The sequence below is a fragment of the Macaca mulatta genome, chromosome 12 (assembly GCF_049350105.2).
Source record: "Macaca mulatta isolate MMU2019108-1 chromosome 12, T2T-MMU8v2.0, whole genome shotgun sequence".
Taxonomy (NCBI): Eukaryota; Metazoa; Chordata; class Mammalia; order Primates; family Cercopithecidae; genus Macaca; species Macaca mulatta.
The window spans coordinates 138,947,764-138,965,175 of NC_133417.1; the positions used below are offsets into that span (position 1 = coordinate 138,947,764).

Sequence of the window (17,412 nt, forward strand, 5' to 3'; positions counted from 1 at the left end):
ATCAATACACAGAGGTTACACATCGGTTTGGTCATGAGAAATGAAGGCTTGCAGGTCATAGGTGAATTCAAAGATTTTCTGATTTGCAATTAGCTAAGGAAGAGAAGCTTCATTTAAAATTTGGGGTTCGCAGAAAAGAATGTTAGCTCTTGCTCATGAGTGTGACTTCCTCCAGGAACAAACAATGGCTGTCAGAGTTCAGTTCTCGGTTCCCTTTATCTGAGGTCTGCCTGCCAATGGATCCATTTGGTGGAAGTCCAGGTTTCCGAAAAACAACTCAGGGACATATGTTAAGATGTAATCTTTAGTTTCTATAGGGAATCAAGCATCTCTGGACTCTAACATCCTTGGCTATTGTTTTAGGCTACTATTACCTTCTTGCTTATCAAGTGCCTTATTTATTTCTCAGGGTCAGGTAGGTGCCTGGAATTTCCTTTGAAAGAACCCAAGAATATCCTTTATTTCCATGTTTGGAGGAGCCCACAGGCCCCTAAAAGGGATTCCTGCTTCATCTCACCCTTTTGGACTTCCCTCAAGATCTGGGCACAGAGCATTCTGACTTCTGCAACCCCACCCCACAGCCTATCAAATAGATTAAATTGCTCCCGCATCCCATGTCACATATGTCTGTGTAACTTGGTGAGCTAATCTGTAGTGGATTCACTGACATGTAGTTACGTTTTTATAGCCATTTCATAAAATATTCATAAATTCAATTTTGCCATTTTAGAATTCTAGATTCAGCAAATTTCTTTTTTTAAGTCTCAAACAGTTTGCAGGTCCTTTGAAATCTTGCAGGTAGGTCCTGGCTCCATTACTTATGGGTCATAGGTCATACAAGGGTCTGAAAGAGTGAGCACCTTAGAAGTAAACCTCTCCATAGGGTCCACCTTTCCAGACCTTCCTATTCCCAACATGAAATTACCTTCATGCACATCTTTGGGTCTCTCCTCTTTTCAAAATGCCAGGTATCCTCCATTTACTTTTGGGAAATCTGCTCTTGCCCACAGAGATTTGTTTTTATCTTAGGATTTACTTCTTTCATGCCACTGGAATATGTCCCAAGCCTGAGTCATTCAGTCGGCAGCAATCCCTGAGAAAAAAAAAATCGGCCTTTGTGTGATACTCAGGAGATGCCTGAGGACACCTTGACTCCCACAGCACCAACCAGGGCAGGCCTGGGTCTCCAGTGGAGCTACTCTTTAGGGATCATCATTATGACTAACAGACATGCCAGATTCCTCTGGCTAGTCTCCAGTGCAGACACACACACACACACATGCCATTCTTAGTATAGTCAAAGCTCACAGGAGTAAGAAAAATGTTTTCTAATACCTTCTTTATTTGCAAGAAGGTGTTAGGAATTCAAGGGATGATATGCATAGTGATGTTAGTTTCTTTTCTTCAGCTCCTTCCTCCAACTCATGTTCTGTAGGGACTTCTGGAACTAAGAACAGGACCCACAGATGAGCCATAGGATTTTCAGAGCAAGGCTTTGCTTGGAAGGGCCCAGACCAATGTCCACAGCACAGTGGAGGTCTAGTATAAAGAATGTGAAGTTTGTAGCATCTCTTGATCCTGCTATTCCTACATGCTTGCTTAAGCCATTCGTCCTCTAGATGAACTGTTCTTTGAAGGAAACCTGCCTAATGTCTGACTGCTCAAGAAGGTGGACCTGAGCTCTGTTCCCTTTGCAACCTTCCTGGAGTCTTTTTGCTATCTAGATGAACTCAAAGCAAGATGCTGCCACCCCCGTGACTTTGATCATTGTAAGCTGGCAATCCTCTTGGGAGACTGCTCCTAGCTTGGACTGACCTGAGTCTTCGCATGCCTTGAACGATGAATTTGCATCCTGGTTATGTTCCCTGTGGGAGCCAGCCCTGTCCTTGGAGTGGCCCCTCTAATCATGTTGCTCAGGCTTGTCCCTTCCTGGGCCCCAGAACACCTCCAATGCCAAACTTGTAGGTGAGAACAGGATGTTGCATGCCAACCAGGTGTGCGTGACTAGCTCTGGGCGAGTCTGTTCTAGTAATGCTAGGCACCACCTCTCACTGCGACAGCCTAGTTTCTACACAGGTCTTGCTCTGGGACCACCCTCAGCAGTGTGATTAGCAGGCAAGGCCAGTGTGACCCTCCCTTTCTGGGCCTCAGTTGAGAAACCTGAAGCTCAGGAGAGGAGTCACTCCCCTGGCTGATGGGTGGCTGGGCCGGAAGCAAATACCAGGCTTTCTGACTGCAGCTCTAGTACCTCACCACGTACTGGCTAGAGTTACACTTCTCAAATCTTAATTTCCTAAAGGCAAGTAACAGTTTGAATGTTGTTATATTGTGATGTATAATAAGAAATATATATGTTTGTCTTTGTTTCCTGGCCAGAGGTCCTGAAACCGTAAGTGGTGGGAGCGATAAAGGTGAACAGAGAATCTTTGTTTTTCAAAACAGATCTGTTTCCATCACATTTAAGTTTATGTAAAGGACATGTAAAGTCTCTAAGGATGAGGGCTGGTTGCCAGGGAACCAAACCCTTGCAATTAGAGGGAAGAAAGGAGAGAGTGATTGAAGATTGATTTGATCACCAGTGGGCAACGATCTAATCAATCATGCCTACTATGTAAGGAAGCCTACATAAAAACTCAAAAAGGCGGGGTTCAGAGAGCTTTCAGGTTGCTGAAGGTGTGGAGGGTGGGGCACCCAGAGATGGCAGATGGGGCTCCATGGCCTTACCCCCATATCTTGTTCTTTGCACTTTTTCCTCTGGCTATTCATCTGTGTTGTTTGCAATATCCTTTGTGATAAACCAAACCTAGTAACTAAACTGTTTTCTTCAGTTCTGTGAGTCATTCTAGCAAATGATTGACTCCAAGAAAGAGGGTGTGTGAACCTCTGATTTTTGCCAAGTCAGACAGAAGTTGTGGGTAACCTGGGAACCTACTATTTGCAATTGGTGTCTGAAGTGGAGGCAGTCTTGTAGGACTGAGCCCTTAACCTGTGGGGTCCATGCTAACTCTGAATTCAATTCAGAATGGAATTGAATTGTAGGATACCCAGCTGGTGTTAGAGAATAGGTCCATGTGAAATAAAATCCCCACACATCATGGACATAACAGACAACGTCAATGATGAGGAATCCAGCAAGTTCGGGATAGAGAATTGGCAGGGGGTCTCCAGGGGTCTCTCCAAGTTGTCTTCAACGTGTTGCTATAACTTTTCTGAGAGGGAGAGGCAGACTGGTGGAGATGAAGAGAAAATCCTGGAAGTTCAGGTGAAAGTTGACATAGGGTGTAGTTGATCCATATTCACTGTGTGCTTAAAATGGTTAAATATTAATTTGGGTTCTTACATATTAAAGGGCAAAATTCAGAGCAAGGGAGAGGTAGACAGGGCCTATGAAAAGCAGTGGTTAGTTTAGGGAAAATAGCTAGGAGCCCTGTGATTTGGAGTGTGAAAACTCTTTATTACTGTTGTTACTTTAACTGGTTCCAGGATGGCCTGCCTGCTTCGTGCATTTCAGAGAATTTCCGCAGAGGTTTTCTTCTTAGCACTTTGGGGCATGGTTGTAGGTGACAAGCTGCTGGTGATCCCTCAGGATGGAAGCCACTGGCTTAGTATGAAGGATATAGTTGAAGTTCTCAGTGACCGGGGGCATGACATTGTAGTGGTGGTGCCTGAAGTCAATTTGCTTTTGAAAGAATCCAAATACTACACAAGAAAAATCTATCCAGTGCCGTATGACCAAGAAGAGATGAAGAACCGTTACCAATTGTTTGGAAACAATCACTTTGCTGAGCGATCATTCCTGACTGCTCCTCAGACAGAGTACAGGAATAACATGGTCGTTATTGGCATGTACTTCATCAACTGCCAGAGCCTCCTGCAGGACGTGGGCACCCTGAACTTCCTCAAGGAGAGCAAGTTCGATGCTCTTTTCACAGACCCAGCCTTACCCTGTGGGGTGATCCTGGCTGAGTATTTGGGCCTACCCTCCGTGTACCTCTTCAGGGGTTTTCCGTGTTCCCTGGAGCATACATTCAGCAGAAGCCCAAACCCTGTGTCCTATATTCCCAGGTGCTACACAAAGTTTTCAGACCACATGACTTTTCCCCAACGAGTGGCCAACTTCCTCGTTAATTTGTTGGAGCCCTATCTATTTTATTGTCTGTTTTCAAAGTACGACGAACTCGCATCAGCTGTCCTCAAGAGAGATGTGGATGTAATCACCTTATATCAGAAGGTCTCTGTTTGGCTGTTAAGATATGACTTTGTACTTGAGTATCCTAGGCCAGTCATGCCCAACATGGTCTTCATTGGAGGTACCAACTGTAAGAAGAGGAAAGACCTGTCTGAGGTTGGTGGGTTTATTTCTTTTGGGCTGCTTTGTTTCTTCCAGGCTCTGTTCTCCCTCACTCATTTGGATCCTTGAGCCAACTGTCCCTTGGAGGATTTCCTGGAGAAACTGTGGTGGGAAAGTGATACCCAGCTTGGAGCAGCAGGGACACATAGGAGACCTGAGGCTGAAGTGGTACATAGGCATTTGGATGAAGACAGGGCTCATGCTTGGCAATAGTAGATTTGCTTAGTTAGGTAATCTGGGGACAGTCACATAATCATTGAATGAGCCTTAGAAATGTCCCAGTTCAAACAGAGGTGAAGGCTTGACTAACGGAACAGGTCCAGGTTAAAATCAATTTTCCCAACTCTGTCGCATGCTTTGTCTCTGGACCTTAAGCCAAGGACCAGCAAACTACAGCCTGTGAGCCTAGTCTCCCCAAAGGCCTGTTTTTTGTTTGTTTGTTTGTTTGTTTTTTGTTTCCTTTTATGTTGAGACCTGTTTGTTTGTTTGTTTCTGAGACGGAGGCTTGCTCCGCCCAGGCTGGAGTGCAGTGGCGCAATCTCGGCTCACTGTAGGCTCCGCCCCTGGGTTCACGCCATTCTCCTGCCTCAGCCTCCTGAGTAGCTGGGACTACAGGTGCCCGCCACCTTGTCTGGCAAATTTTTTGTGTTTTTAGTAGAGACAGGGTTTCACCATGTTAGCCAGGATGGTCTCGAGATCCTGACCTCGTGATCCGCCTACCTCGGCCTCCCAAAGTGTTGGGACTACAGGCGTGAGCCACAGCGCCTGGCCGAGACCTGTTTTTATATGGCCCAGAGCTAAGAATGGTTTTTATAGTTTTAAAACAATTTAACAATGAAGAATATGTGCCATGGACATATTTGGTCTGCAAAGTCTACCCATTTACTATCTGGCCTTTTCAGCAAAAGGGGGACGGCCTCTGACCTAAGGCAAGTGTTTACGGATGGCCTCCTGACATGTAGGAAAAGGGCCCAGAGTTACTTTGGAAAATAAAAATCTGTGAGTTTTAAATTTTAATGTAAATATTTACACATTTGAAAGGCTTCAGGCAACTCCCTCTATCTTTTATGCCCGATTTTCTTTTCCAGTTCCTCTTTTTATCAGAGAGAAAGCCTCAAACAGGTCCCAAAGACCCCTGCCTCTCTTCTTTACACCTGCTGATTTCTCTGTTAACAAATTGAACAGTTGGCAGTAGCCACTGTGAAAAGGCAAGGGTGAGGAGATGGGGATAACTGAACTGGTTCCAGGGAGTCTGGGGCATGAAATAAAAACTTAGAATGTCAGGAATCTTTTTATTGGGACATAATATAGTTGTACACATTTTGGGGGTTCATGTGATATTTTGATACATGTATACAATGTGCAATGATCAAATCAGGGTAATTAAGATATCCATCACCTTGAACATTTATTCCTTCCTTATGTTGGGAACATTCCCATTCTTCATTTCTAGCTATTTTGAACTGCAGAATACATTCTTGTTAATTGTAGTCACCCTACTGTGCTGTCACACTTTGGACTTATTCTATCTAAGGGTATTTTTGTGCCCATTAACCAACCCTTTTTCTTTTCTTTTCTTTTCTTTTGAGACAGAGTCTCACTCTGTCACCCAGGCTGGAGTGCAGTGGTGCGATCTCGGCTCACTGCAAGCTCCACCTCCCCGGTTCAAGCGATTCTCCTGCCTCAGCCTCCTGAGTAGTTGGGACTATAGGCATGTGCCACCGCGCCCAGCTAATTTTTGTATTTTAGTACAGATGGGGTTTCACCATGTTGGCCAGGATGGTCTCGATCTCTTGACCTCGTGATCCACCTGCCTCAGCCTCCCAAAGTGCTGGGATTACAGGCGTGAGCTACTGTGCCCGGCATTCTTCTTTTTCTTCTTCTTTTTTTTTTTTTTTTTGGATCAGTGTTCTTTATTGGCCCTTTAGATGTTTTTCTCTTTTCTGTCAAAGTTTTTGGAGTATTACAAATTTTATTTTATCTTATTTCTTTTTTCTTTTTCTTTTTTAAATTTTAACCAACCATTTTCCCCCCTACTTTCCTACTTACCCTTTCCACTTTCTGGTAATTACCAGTGAACTCTCTACCTCCATGAGATCCACTTTTTTAGCTCCCATATATAAATGAGAACATGTGGTATTTGTCTTTCTGTGCCTGGATTATTTCACTTAACACAATGACTTCCAGTTACATTCATGTTGCTGCACATGATAGGTCTTCATTCTTTGTTATGGCTGAATAATTTTCCATTGTGCATATGTACTGTCTGTGAGTGGAAAACAAAATCAACAAAAAACTCAAAGGGTTTTTCCTGTTTTCTCACTCAACAACAAACAACACAGAAGACTTCTGTGAACCAATGTGTGGGTTTTTTTTTTTTTTTTTCCTCCATACACCAAGCAAGCAGGCAATTCTGCCAGATACCAGCTGGGTGTCCTCTAATTCAGTTCTGACAGTGTTCACCTGAAGATAGCATCAGGTCCCACAGAGATAGGGCTCAGTCCCTAATTTACATTTGAAGAATATAAATTAGTACAGCCACTATGAAGAACAGTATGGAGATTCTAAAAAACAAAAACAAAACAAAACAAAAAACAGAACTAGAACTGCCCCAATATATCCCATTGCTGGGTGTATATCCAAAATAAAAAAATATGTTGAAGAGATATCTGCACTCCCATGTTTATTATAGCACTATTCACAATAGCCAAAATATGGAGTCAACCTAAGCACACATCAACTAATGAATGGATAAAGAAAACATAGGACTGTAATATTGTGAAATATATATTTGGTCTTCGTCCTCATTTCCTTGTACAGATTTTTCCCTTCCTTAGTTAAATTTGTTCCTAGGTATTATATATTCTTTGTAGCTTTTGTAAATGGCGTTGATTTCCTTTTCAGTTTTTTCTCTGTTGGCATTTATAAATGCTACTGATTTTCGTAAGTAGATCTTGTATCCTGCAACTTTACTGAATTTCCTTGTCAGTTCTAACAGCTTTTTGGTGGAGTGTTTAAATTTTTCTAAATATATTATGTCATCTGAGAAGAAGAATAATTTGACTTCTTCCTTTCCAACTTGGATGCCCTTTATTTCTTTGTCTTGCTTAATTGCTTTGGATAGGACTTCCAGTACTATGAAGAATAACAGTGGTGACAGCCAGCATCTTTGTCTTATTCCAGATTTTAGAGGAACAGCTTTCAGTTTTACCCTTTTCAGTATGATGTTAGCTATGGGTTTATCATATATGGCCTTTATTGTTTTGAGGTATGTTCCTTCTGTAGCCAGTTTATTGAGAGTGTTTATCATAAAGGGATGTTGAATTTTGTTGAATGTTTTTTCAGCATCTACAATGATCGTATGAGTTTTGTCCTAATTCTGTCAGTGTATTAATATCAATATGTCAATACATGTATCACATTTATTGAGTTGTATATGTTGAATCATCCTTGCATCCTGGGATGAGTCCCACTTGATCATAATTAATTATCTTAACGTGTTATTGGATTTGGTTTGCTGGTATTTTGTTGAGATTTTTGCATCTATGTTCATCAGAGATATTAGCCTGCAGTTTTCTTTTTTTATCGTGCCCTTGTCTGGTTTTGGTATCAGGGTAACACTGGGCTCATAGGATGAGTTTGGAAGTATTCTCTCCTCTTCATTTTTCTGTAATAGTTTGAATAGAATTGGTATTAGTTCTTTGAAAAATGGTTGGTAGAATTCAGCAGTGAATCCATCCGGTCTTGGGCTTTTTTGAATGAGAGACTTTTTATTACTGCTTCAATCTTATTACTTATATTGGTTTGTTGAGGTTTTCTATTTCTTCTTTGTTCAATCTTGGTAGGTTGTATGTGTTCAGAAATGTATCCATTTCCTCTAGGTTTTCTAATTTGTTGGCACATAGTAGTTCACAATAGTCTCTAATGATCCTTTGTATTTCTGTGGGGTCAGTTGCTATGTTTCCTTTTTCATTTCTGATTTTATCTTCGTGTTTTCTTTTTTTCTTAGTCTAGTTCAAGGTTTGCCAATTTTGTTTATGTTTATTTATTTATTTATTTTATTATACTTTAAGTTCTAGGGTACATGTGCACAACGTGCAGGTTTGTTACATATGTATACATGTGTCATGTTGGTGTGCTGCACCCATTAACTCATCATTTACATTAGGTATATCTCCTAATGCTATCCCTCCCCCCTCCCCGCTCCCCACAATAGGACCCGATGTGTGATGTTCCCCTTCCTGTGTCCAAGTGATCTCATTGTTCAATTCCCACCTATGAGTGAGAACATGCAGTATTTGGTTTTCTGTTCTTGTGATAGTTTGCTCAGAATGATGGTTTCCAGCTGCATCCATGTCCCTACAAAGGACATGAACTCATCCTTTTTTACGGCTGCATAGTATTTCATGGTGTATATGTGCCACATTTTCTTAATCCAGTCTGTCACTTTTGCCAAATTTGTTTATCTTTTTTTTTTATAAACAACTTTTTGTTTCATTGGTCTTTTGCATTGTTTATTTAGTCTCAATTTAATTAGATTCTTCCCTGATCTTTATTATTTCTTTCCTTCGATAAATTTTGAGTTGGTATACTTTTGCTTTTTTAGTTCCTTGAGGTACATTGTTAGGTTGTTTATTCGAAATCTTTCTACTTTTTGGATGTAGGCATTTATTGTTAAAAACTTCTCTCTTAGTTCTGGTTTTGCTGTAGCCCATAGATTTTTATACATTGTGTTTCCATTTTCATTTGTTTCAAGTAATTTTTAAATTTCCTTTTTAATTTCAGGAAAATCTAATTAAGAAGTTAATAAGCAAAAGTTATGCATTTATTTAATGATTTCATACTATTGGTTGAATCAAAGCTATTTATTCCTTCTCCTTGAAGTCTGGGGTATTGGAAAAAAGTAAATGAAAGTCATTTATTCTTGTTACAAAGAAATAGTTGGCATAAGAGAGAAAAAATATCATTTCTGCACCTTGGTACCAATCATCTTATTTTTTCAAAAAGTTGTACTCAGTTATATTGAGAAACTGAGCTATAGTAAATATACTTTTTGAGCCCTGTGACCCTATATCTGGTGCTTGACCTCGTTTGTATCTCAACTGTATTCCCAGCATGTCCTCCTAGAGAACATTCTGTATTATGATATGTAATTATCAACATGCACTTTTAATTATTAGGAATTAAATTAAAGTGATCAGAATAGAATTTCTTTTGTCCAATAGTCAAACCATTTCAACACTATGAAAAAAAGTGTGTCTTTGGACAGATGGAAATGTCTGGAACCAGATAGAGGTGTCGGTTGCAAAACATGAATGTGCTAAATGCCATGAAATTGTTCACTTTAACATGGTTAATTTTATGTGACTTTGTCGCAGTAAATTATTTAAGACAAGAAGATACATCACAGATTATAGAAAATGAAGCCCTGATTATGGCTTAAAAATGCACTCTTCGTTAGGCAAATCATATAATCAGGCAATACATAAAGTAAACAGAACACAAGTGGCCAAGAAAACTTTAAGAACATGCTTAATTTCAGAAATAATCCAAGAAATTCAGATTAATAAACTGTGGAATTCAGTTTCACTTATCAGGTTAGTAAGCATGCTTTATAGATAACTATTGACCCAACTATAAAACAAATACATTTCTGAAAAAATTGTGCAAAGCCCTTTTTTTTTTTTTTTTTTTTTTTGAGGCGAAGTCTTGCTCTGTTGCCCAGGCTGGAGTGCAGTGGCGCGATCTCGGCTAACTGCAAGCTCTGCCTCCCGGGTTCATGCCATTCTCCTGCCTCAGCCTCCCAAGTAGCTGGGACTACAGGCGCCCATCACCACACCCAGCTAATTTTTTTTGTATTTTTTTAGTAGGGATGGGGTTTCACCGTGTTAGCCAGGATGGTCTCCATCTCCTTGAAAACCATAGGTTGGTGACCAGTTTTTACATAATGCTATGATTCACAAAGAAAGAATGTCCTTTCTCATGGTAACCTCTGGGCTCCCAGCCTCGCCTTGTGGAAGAGTAAAGCAGGATCACTTCCCTCTCATTTCCATGTTGGTGTGACTTTGCAACTTTGACCAAAGCTTTACCTGGCTCCTCTGCCCAAGGAGGGACATGGCCATCTCAGAGGGCTGCTTGGTTTCTGTCCAAGCTGGCCCTCAGAGAAGCGGAAATTCCTGCTGTGAGAACATCAGAGGCTGAGCCACCAGGCAGTCCCAGATGTCTTGAAACAACTTACCCCAGCCCTGCCCAGGGCCTCCTCTCCAGCCCTGTGCACCTTATGACCTGCCCCAGGACAGTTCAGCTTATGCCAGATTCTCGCAGGTGCCTTGCAACCTTTCTGTCTGTCTCTCTGGTCCTCACTTCTTCCCCAGAATCTCATGCTGTTGCATGAAAAAAAATAAATAAATAAAATAAAATAAATAAATAAGTAAATAAAGAACCTCTGTTTTTAGGCCTTTCTCCTCTTCCTGTAGGGACTTGAATCCAGGCCAGATGCTGGGACACTCTTATGCTGTCCTTTTTGCTATTTTGTTGAGTTTCATCCATCCCAGGGATAACCTCTTTTCCTGTTGTTATGGCCAGGTTTCAAAGATCTCAATTTTAGAAGAGAATTTAACTTTGCATTTCATTATGAGAAGGGTCATTGGAGTGTTTTCGCTAGAACAAAGAAGGTCAGAGGTAAATCCTAGTCTGTTCTCCTTGTAATACAAAGAACTGTTCAAGCCTTCAGAAGGACAGGGCCATTCAGACCATAGAGCCAGGTCATGGCCAGAGCTCTGGCTCTGGGACATCCTCTCTTCCCAGCCCGGTCTATGGAAAGGAATAGAATGCAAGCTCAGGCCTAGAGCCTAGCTAGGCCTGAATACAGGCTGAGACTTTCTCGCCGACAGGTTATAAAAACAATGAATGTGGTTTTCTTGCAGCATTTTTTACGGAGCATTTTCCCAGAAAACTAGACCCCAATTCCTGAGGGCTAGTTCTGTTCCCAAGTTTCCTCCTCTCATGCTCTGGGTTCATCTAAATGGTAGTTCTCAAACAGGACTAATTTTTCCCCTAGGACGGATATGTCTGAAGACATTTTTGGTGTTGCAACTGGAGAGGCAAAACAGTCAGTAGGATGTAGGTAGAGGCCAGGGATGCTGTTGAAAGTTGTACAATGTGTGGAAAAATACCCACCCCCCGACTCCTAACAAAGATTACTCTGGCTCAAAATGTCACGAGTGCTGAAATTGAGAAACTCTGATCTAAATCAATTCCAAGTGAATCCAATGGTGTCTACGCAGCAGGGCCCCCGCCTGGAGGTGTGGAGGACAGCAAGGATCCTGTGCCCACCCTCTGAGCTGTTTGTCTCCCTATAGGGGTCTTTGCAAAGAATGCTCATTCAGGTTGAAATCTCAGCCTTTCTTGGTTGAGCTGTGGGTTCATTCTAGGCAAGTCAGTGGAATAAAAGCCCCCAAATGCCAAGTCATTCCTTTTATTTTTTCTTTTTGAGATGGAGTCTCACTCTGTCACCCAGGCTGGAGTACAGTGGCATGATCCCAGGTCACTGCAAGCTCTGCCTCCCAGTTTCATGCCATTCTCCTGCCTCAGCCTCCTGAGTAGCTGGGACTACAGGCGCGCACCGCAACACCTGGCTAATTTTTTGTAGTTTTCAAGTAAAGACAGGATTTCACTGTGTTAGCCAGGATGGTCTCGATCTCCTGACCTCGTGATCCCCCCGCCTCGGCCTCCCAAAGTGCTGGGATTACAGGCGTGAGCCACTGCGCCCGGCCCCAAAATGCCAAGTCATTCTTAATAAGCACTTTTTAAAATACATGACTTAGGCCAATGTCTACAATGGCTTTAAAATTCTGCCTCTCTTTCAAAACACTGTGTTTATCTTTATGACTGATTAGCTGGGGCATTTCCAGGCATGTGGAACATTTTGGCAGCAGTGTTTCTGTTAACAGATAATTATCTAAAGAGTAGCTGAATGCTAGAATGATTCAGTTAAAAAAAGCATTCAACATGAGTACATAAAAGCCTAGAAACTTGACTGATTAGTAATTTAGATAACTCTAGGAGAATGAGAATAAGGGGTTATGAAAATATAACTTTATTATGATGCAATTCACATACATACAATTCACTCATTTTAATGGTTTTTAGTATAGTCACAGATTTGTACAACCATTGTCATAGTCAACTTTAGAACATTTTCAGTCACTCCCAAAAGATACGTTATATCTATTATCATTCACTCTTCTTTCTCTCCTTCTTCCAGCCCCTGGCAGCCATTAATCAACTTTCTGTCCTTATGGATTTCTATGGATTTCTATGGATTCCATTCACAAAATACATGAGTAGCTTTTTCCCTTTAGCATAAAGGTTTCAAGGTTCATTCATGTTGTGGAATAACTTTATATTGCCAAATAATATTCTGTTCTATGCATATACCACACTTCGTATGTCTACTTGTAAATTGATGGACATTTGGGTGGTTTCCACTTTTTTGCTATTATGAATAAAGCTACTGTGGACATATTTGTGTATGAGTTTTGTGTATGTGTTTTCAGTTCTCTTGGGCATATACTTAGTGGAATTGCTGGGTTGTATGGTAACTGTATACTTAATCTTTTGAGGAACTTCCAGTGTGTGTCTTGATTACTGTAGCTTTTTTTTTTTTTTTTTTTTTTTTTTTTTAGTAGAGACAGGATTTTGCCATATTGGCCAGGCTGGTCTCAAACTCCTGACCTCAAGTGATCCACCCATCTTGAGCTCCCAAAGTGCTGGGATTTCAGGTGTGCGTCACTGCCCCCAGCCTTGATTACTGTAGCTTTATAGTAAGTTTGAAATTGGGAATTACAAATCCTCTAAATTTGTTATTCCTTTTTAAGATTGTTTTGGCCATACTGAGTACCTTGAATTTCCATATGAGTGTTAGGGGCCAGTTTGTCAATTTCTGCAAAAAATTCCAGCTGGATTTTGATAGAAATTGTGTTGAATCTATAGATCAATTTGTGGGTATTGCCAACTTAACAAGATTAAATCTTCTGATTCATGAACGTGGGATGTCTTTCATTTTACTTAGGTCTTCTTTAATATCCTTCAACATCAGTTTTTACTTTTCAGTGTAAAGTGCCACACTTAAAAAAATTAAATCTATTCCTAAATATTTTATTCTTTTTAGATGCTATTTTAAATAGAATTATTTTCTTAATTCTAATTTTGTGTGGTTCATTTCTAGTGTCTAGAAATACAATTGAGTTGTGTATATTGATCTTGTATTTTAACATTTCTGAACTTGTTTATTTGTTCTAATAGTTTTTTTTCATGAATTTCTTAGGATTTTCTATGTACAAGATCATATCATCTACAAATAAAGATAGCTTTACTTCTTCCTTTCTAATAAGGATGACATTTATTTCTTTTGCTTATCTAATTACCCTGGCTAGAACCTCTAGTACAGTGTTGAATAGAAGAGGAAAGAGAAGATTCTTATGTTGTTCCTGATCTTAGGTGGGGAACATTCAGTCTTTTAGCACATTAGGTGTTAACTGGAGATTTTTTGAGTAGATGCCCCCCACATTATCAGATCAAGGAAATTTGCATCTATTCCTAGCTCACTGAGTATTCTTGTCATATCTGAGGTGTTTGGTTTTGTCAAATGCTTTTTCTGTGTCTATTGAAATGAACATGGTTTTCTTCTTGGTCCTCTATTCTAGTGATATGTGTTAATTGATTTTCAGGTGCTAAACGAACCTTGTATTCCTAGAATAATCCCACTTGATCGTGTTGTATAATCCTTTTACATGTTACTGAATTTGGTTTGACAGCATTTTATTGAGGACTTTTGCATCATATCCGTAAGAGATATTAGAAGTTTTATTTTCTTGCAAAGCCTTGGTCTGTGTTTGCTATCTGAATATTACTGGCCTTGTAGAATAAGCTGGGGAATGTTCCCTCCTTTTCTGTTTTTTGGGAACTGTCTGTCAAGAATTGGTATTCATTTTTTACGTATTTGATATAATTCACTAGTGAAACTGTCTGGGCCTCGACTTTTCTTGCAGGAGGTTTTAAAATTACTAATTTAATCTTTTTACCTGTTATGGCTTTATTTAGATTTTGTATTTCTTTTTGATTCAATTTCAGTAGTTTATTTCTTTCTAAGAATTTGTCCATTTTATCTAAGTTATCTAATTGCTTAGCATAAAATGGTCCAGAGTGTTCCCTTATAATACTTTTTTATTTCTGTAAAGTTGGTAGTAATGTTCCCTCTTTCATTTCATATTTTTAGCAATTTGAGTCTTCTCTCTTTTTTCTTTGTTGATCTAACTGAAGGTTTATCCATTTTGTCTATATTTTCAAATAAACAACTTTGGTTTTGTTGATTTTTCTCAATTGCTTCTCTATTTCTTTGTCATTAATTTCACCTCTGTTCTTTATTATTTTCTGCCTTCTTGTGTTGTGTTTAGTTTAGTTTCCTGGTAGAGTGACACTTATCATTACACAATTTCCCTCTTTATTGCTAGTAATATTTTTTGTTTTAAGGTCTATATTATCTTACTTCATGATAGTGTGTCATTAAAAAATAGTCTATTTTATCTGATATTAGTATAACCAATCTGCATTTCTTTTGGTTGCTGTTTTATGATATATTATTTTTCCACCATTTTACTTTGTAAAATTTATGTTTTAAATATAATTTTTTTTGTTTTTAAATCTCAAATGTATCTTCTGCAGACAAGATATTATTAGGCCTTATTTTTATCCAGTCTGACAATCTGTCTTGTAATTGAGTTGTTTAATCCATTCACATTTAATTCTATTATTGATGTAGATGGATTTTATGTCTACTATCATTTTTTTCTTTCTTTTTTTTTATTTTTATTTTTTATTTTGAGACAAAATCTCACTCTGTCACCTAGGCTGGAGTGCAGTAGTGCGATCTTGACCCACTGCAACCTCCACCTCCTGGGTTCAAGTGATTCTCCCACCTCAGCTGCCTGAGCAGCTGGAACTACAGGTGTGTGCCACCATGCCTGGCTAATTTTTGTATTTTTTGTAGCGACAGAGTTTTGCCACGTTAGCCAGTCTGGTCTCAAACTCCTGACCTCAAGTGATCCACCTGCCTCAGCCTTTCAAAGTGCTGGGATTGCAGGTGTGAGCCACTGTGCCTGGCCCCATTTTCCTTTTTATGTTCTGTATCTCTCATGTATTTATTTGTTCCTCTGTTCCACCTTTATTGCTTTTTTTTTTTTTTTTTTTTGCATTGAGTGAATATTTTCTAGTGCAACATGTAAAATCCTTTAATGTTTTTCTTTCCACTATTTAAAAAAGTTGTGCTCTGAGTGGTTGTTCTAGGGCTTAGCACATAAATTTTAACTTACCAGTATCTACTTCAGATTTATACCAACTTAATTCCAGTTAAATACTGAAATGGCATTCCTATATAGCTCTATTTCATTTCTCCCCTTTTTATGATATTATTGTTGTACATAGTACATCTATATAAGTTACAAACTAAACAATACATGGTGATATTACTTTGTATAAATGCACATGCTTTCAAGAATCAGAGAGAAGAAAGAAGAGCGAGTATGTATTTATACAGTTTGTTATATTAACCTTTTTATTGATCATTTTTGGTTCTCTTCCTTTGTTCTTATGGATCTGAGTTACCTTATGGTGTCATTTCTAAGCCCAGTTTACCTTTGCCTCCCTTGTGCTGTTATTGTCAAATATATTACACTTCCATATGTTATAGTCTCAACAACATAATTATATATATGTATATTGCTTTTTAGGATTGCTTTTAAAATCAGTTAAGAGAATAGGGCCGGGCGTGGTGGCTCACGCCTGTAATCCCAGCACTTTGGAAAGCCGAGGCAGGTGGATCACCTGAGACCAGCCTGGATCAAGACCAGCCTGGCCAACACGGTGAAACCCCATCTCTACTTAAAATACAGAAATTAGCCAGGTGTGGTGGCAGGTGCCTGTAATCCTAGCTACTTGGGAAGCTGAGGCAGGAGAATTGCTTGAACCTGGGAAGCGGAGATTTCAGTGAGCCAAGATTGTGCCATTGCACTCCAGCCTGGGGAACAAGAGTGAGACTTCGTCTGGAAAAAAAAAAAAAAGAATAAAAGGAAAGTATGCATTGGTACTGCCTTTTATAACGACATGATTACTATTATCGGTGCTTTTTTCCTATATGAATTCAGATTATTCTATGGGGTCACTTGCTTTCAACATAAAGAACTTCCTTTAGTATTTCTTGTAAGTTGAGTTTTCCAGCAACACATTCTCTCATTTTTTTGTCTTATCACATGGGGTTTTGCTTTTATTTTGTTTGTGCTTTTAAAATGATACTCATCAGAGACTTGTCTTCAGAGGTGGCTCATAATTTTTCCTTCAAAATTGCACATATTTTTTAGCAGACACCCATGAGGCAAATTTAATGGTAATAAATACCTTTTTAAGAATCAGGGTGGGGAGATTACCTTCAGCTGTGAAGAGCAGCTGGTGATGTTGCTTGTGGGAAGAGACAGAAATGGTTTATGGGTCTGGGAAAGGCTCTGAAGAAAGAGGAAACTGAGTTCACAGTTCTAGGAAGTTGAAGGTCTTCTCACAAATTATAGTTGTGAGATAATATTCATAACCACTGTTTCAAACTGGTATGTTGGTATCTTTAATACCCTGAGCAGGTAGGTCGCTAACAGATCAGCTGCATACTTTGAGTGTCTTAGTGCAAAATGCCCTTTGTTCAAAAATTAGTAAGAATTTCAGGCCGAGCACAGTGGCTGAAGCTGAAGTGGGAAGCTGAGGCAGGCAGATCACTTGAGGCCAGGAACTCAAGACTGCCCTGGCCAAAACAGTGATACTCCTTCTCTACTAAAAAGACAAAAAAATTAGCTGGGTGTGGAGGTGCATGGCTGTGGTTCCAGCTACTCAGGAGGCTGAGGTGTGAGAATCACTTGCACTTGGAACTGGGAGGCAGAGGTTGCAGTGAGCCAAGATCACGCCACTGCACGCCAGCCTGGGTGACAGAGTTAGACTGTCTCAAAAAAAAAAAAAAAAAA

At 39.7% G+C, this 17,412-nt stretch overlaps 1 protein-coding gene across 3 annotated transcripts in view; it reads left to right on the forward strand.

Moving 5' to 3' along the window:
• The window catches only part of UGT1A1 (UDP glucuronosyltransferase 1 family, polypeptide A1), a 136,669-nt gene that overhangs the window by 40,286 nt on the left and 78,971 nt on the right, over positions 1–17,412 (forward strand). The window contains exons 1-2 of one of the 3 annotated variants that reach the window (XM_077956048.1): positions 2,142–2,299; positions 3,484–4,345. The exons of 1 other annotated variant lie outside the window; for it this stretch is intronic. In XM_077956048.1, the coding sequence (XP_077812174.1) occupies positions 3,485–4,345 (861 nt within the window). In that variant the 5' untranslated portion in view covers positions 2,142–2,299; position 3,484. Of the gene's footprint in view, positions 1–2,141; positions 2,300–2,332; positions 4,346–17,412 lie in introns of those variants that run through there. One more of the 3 variants, XM_015111223.3, reaches the window with a different exon arrangement.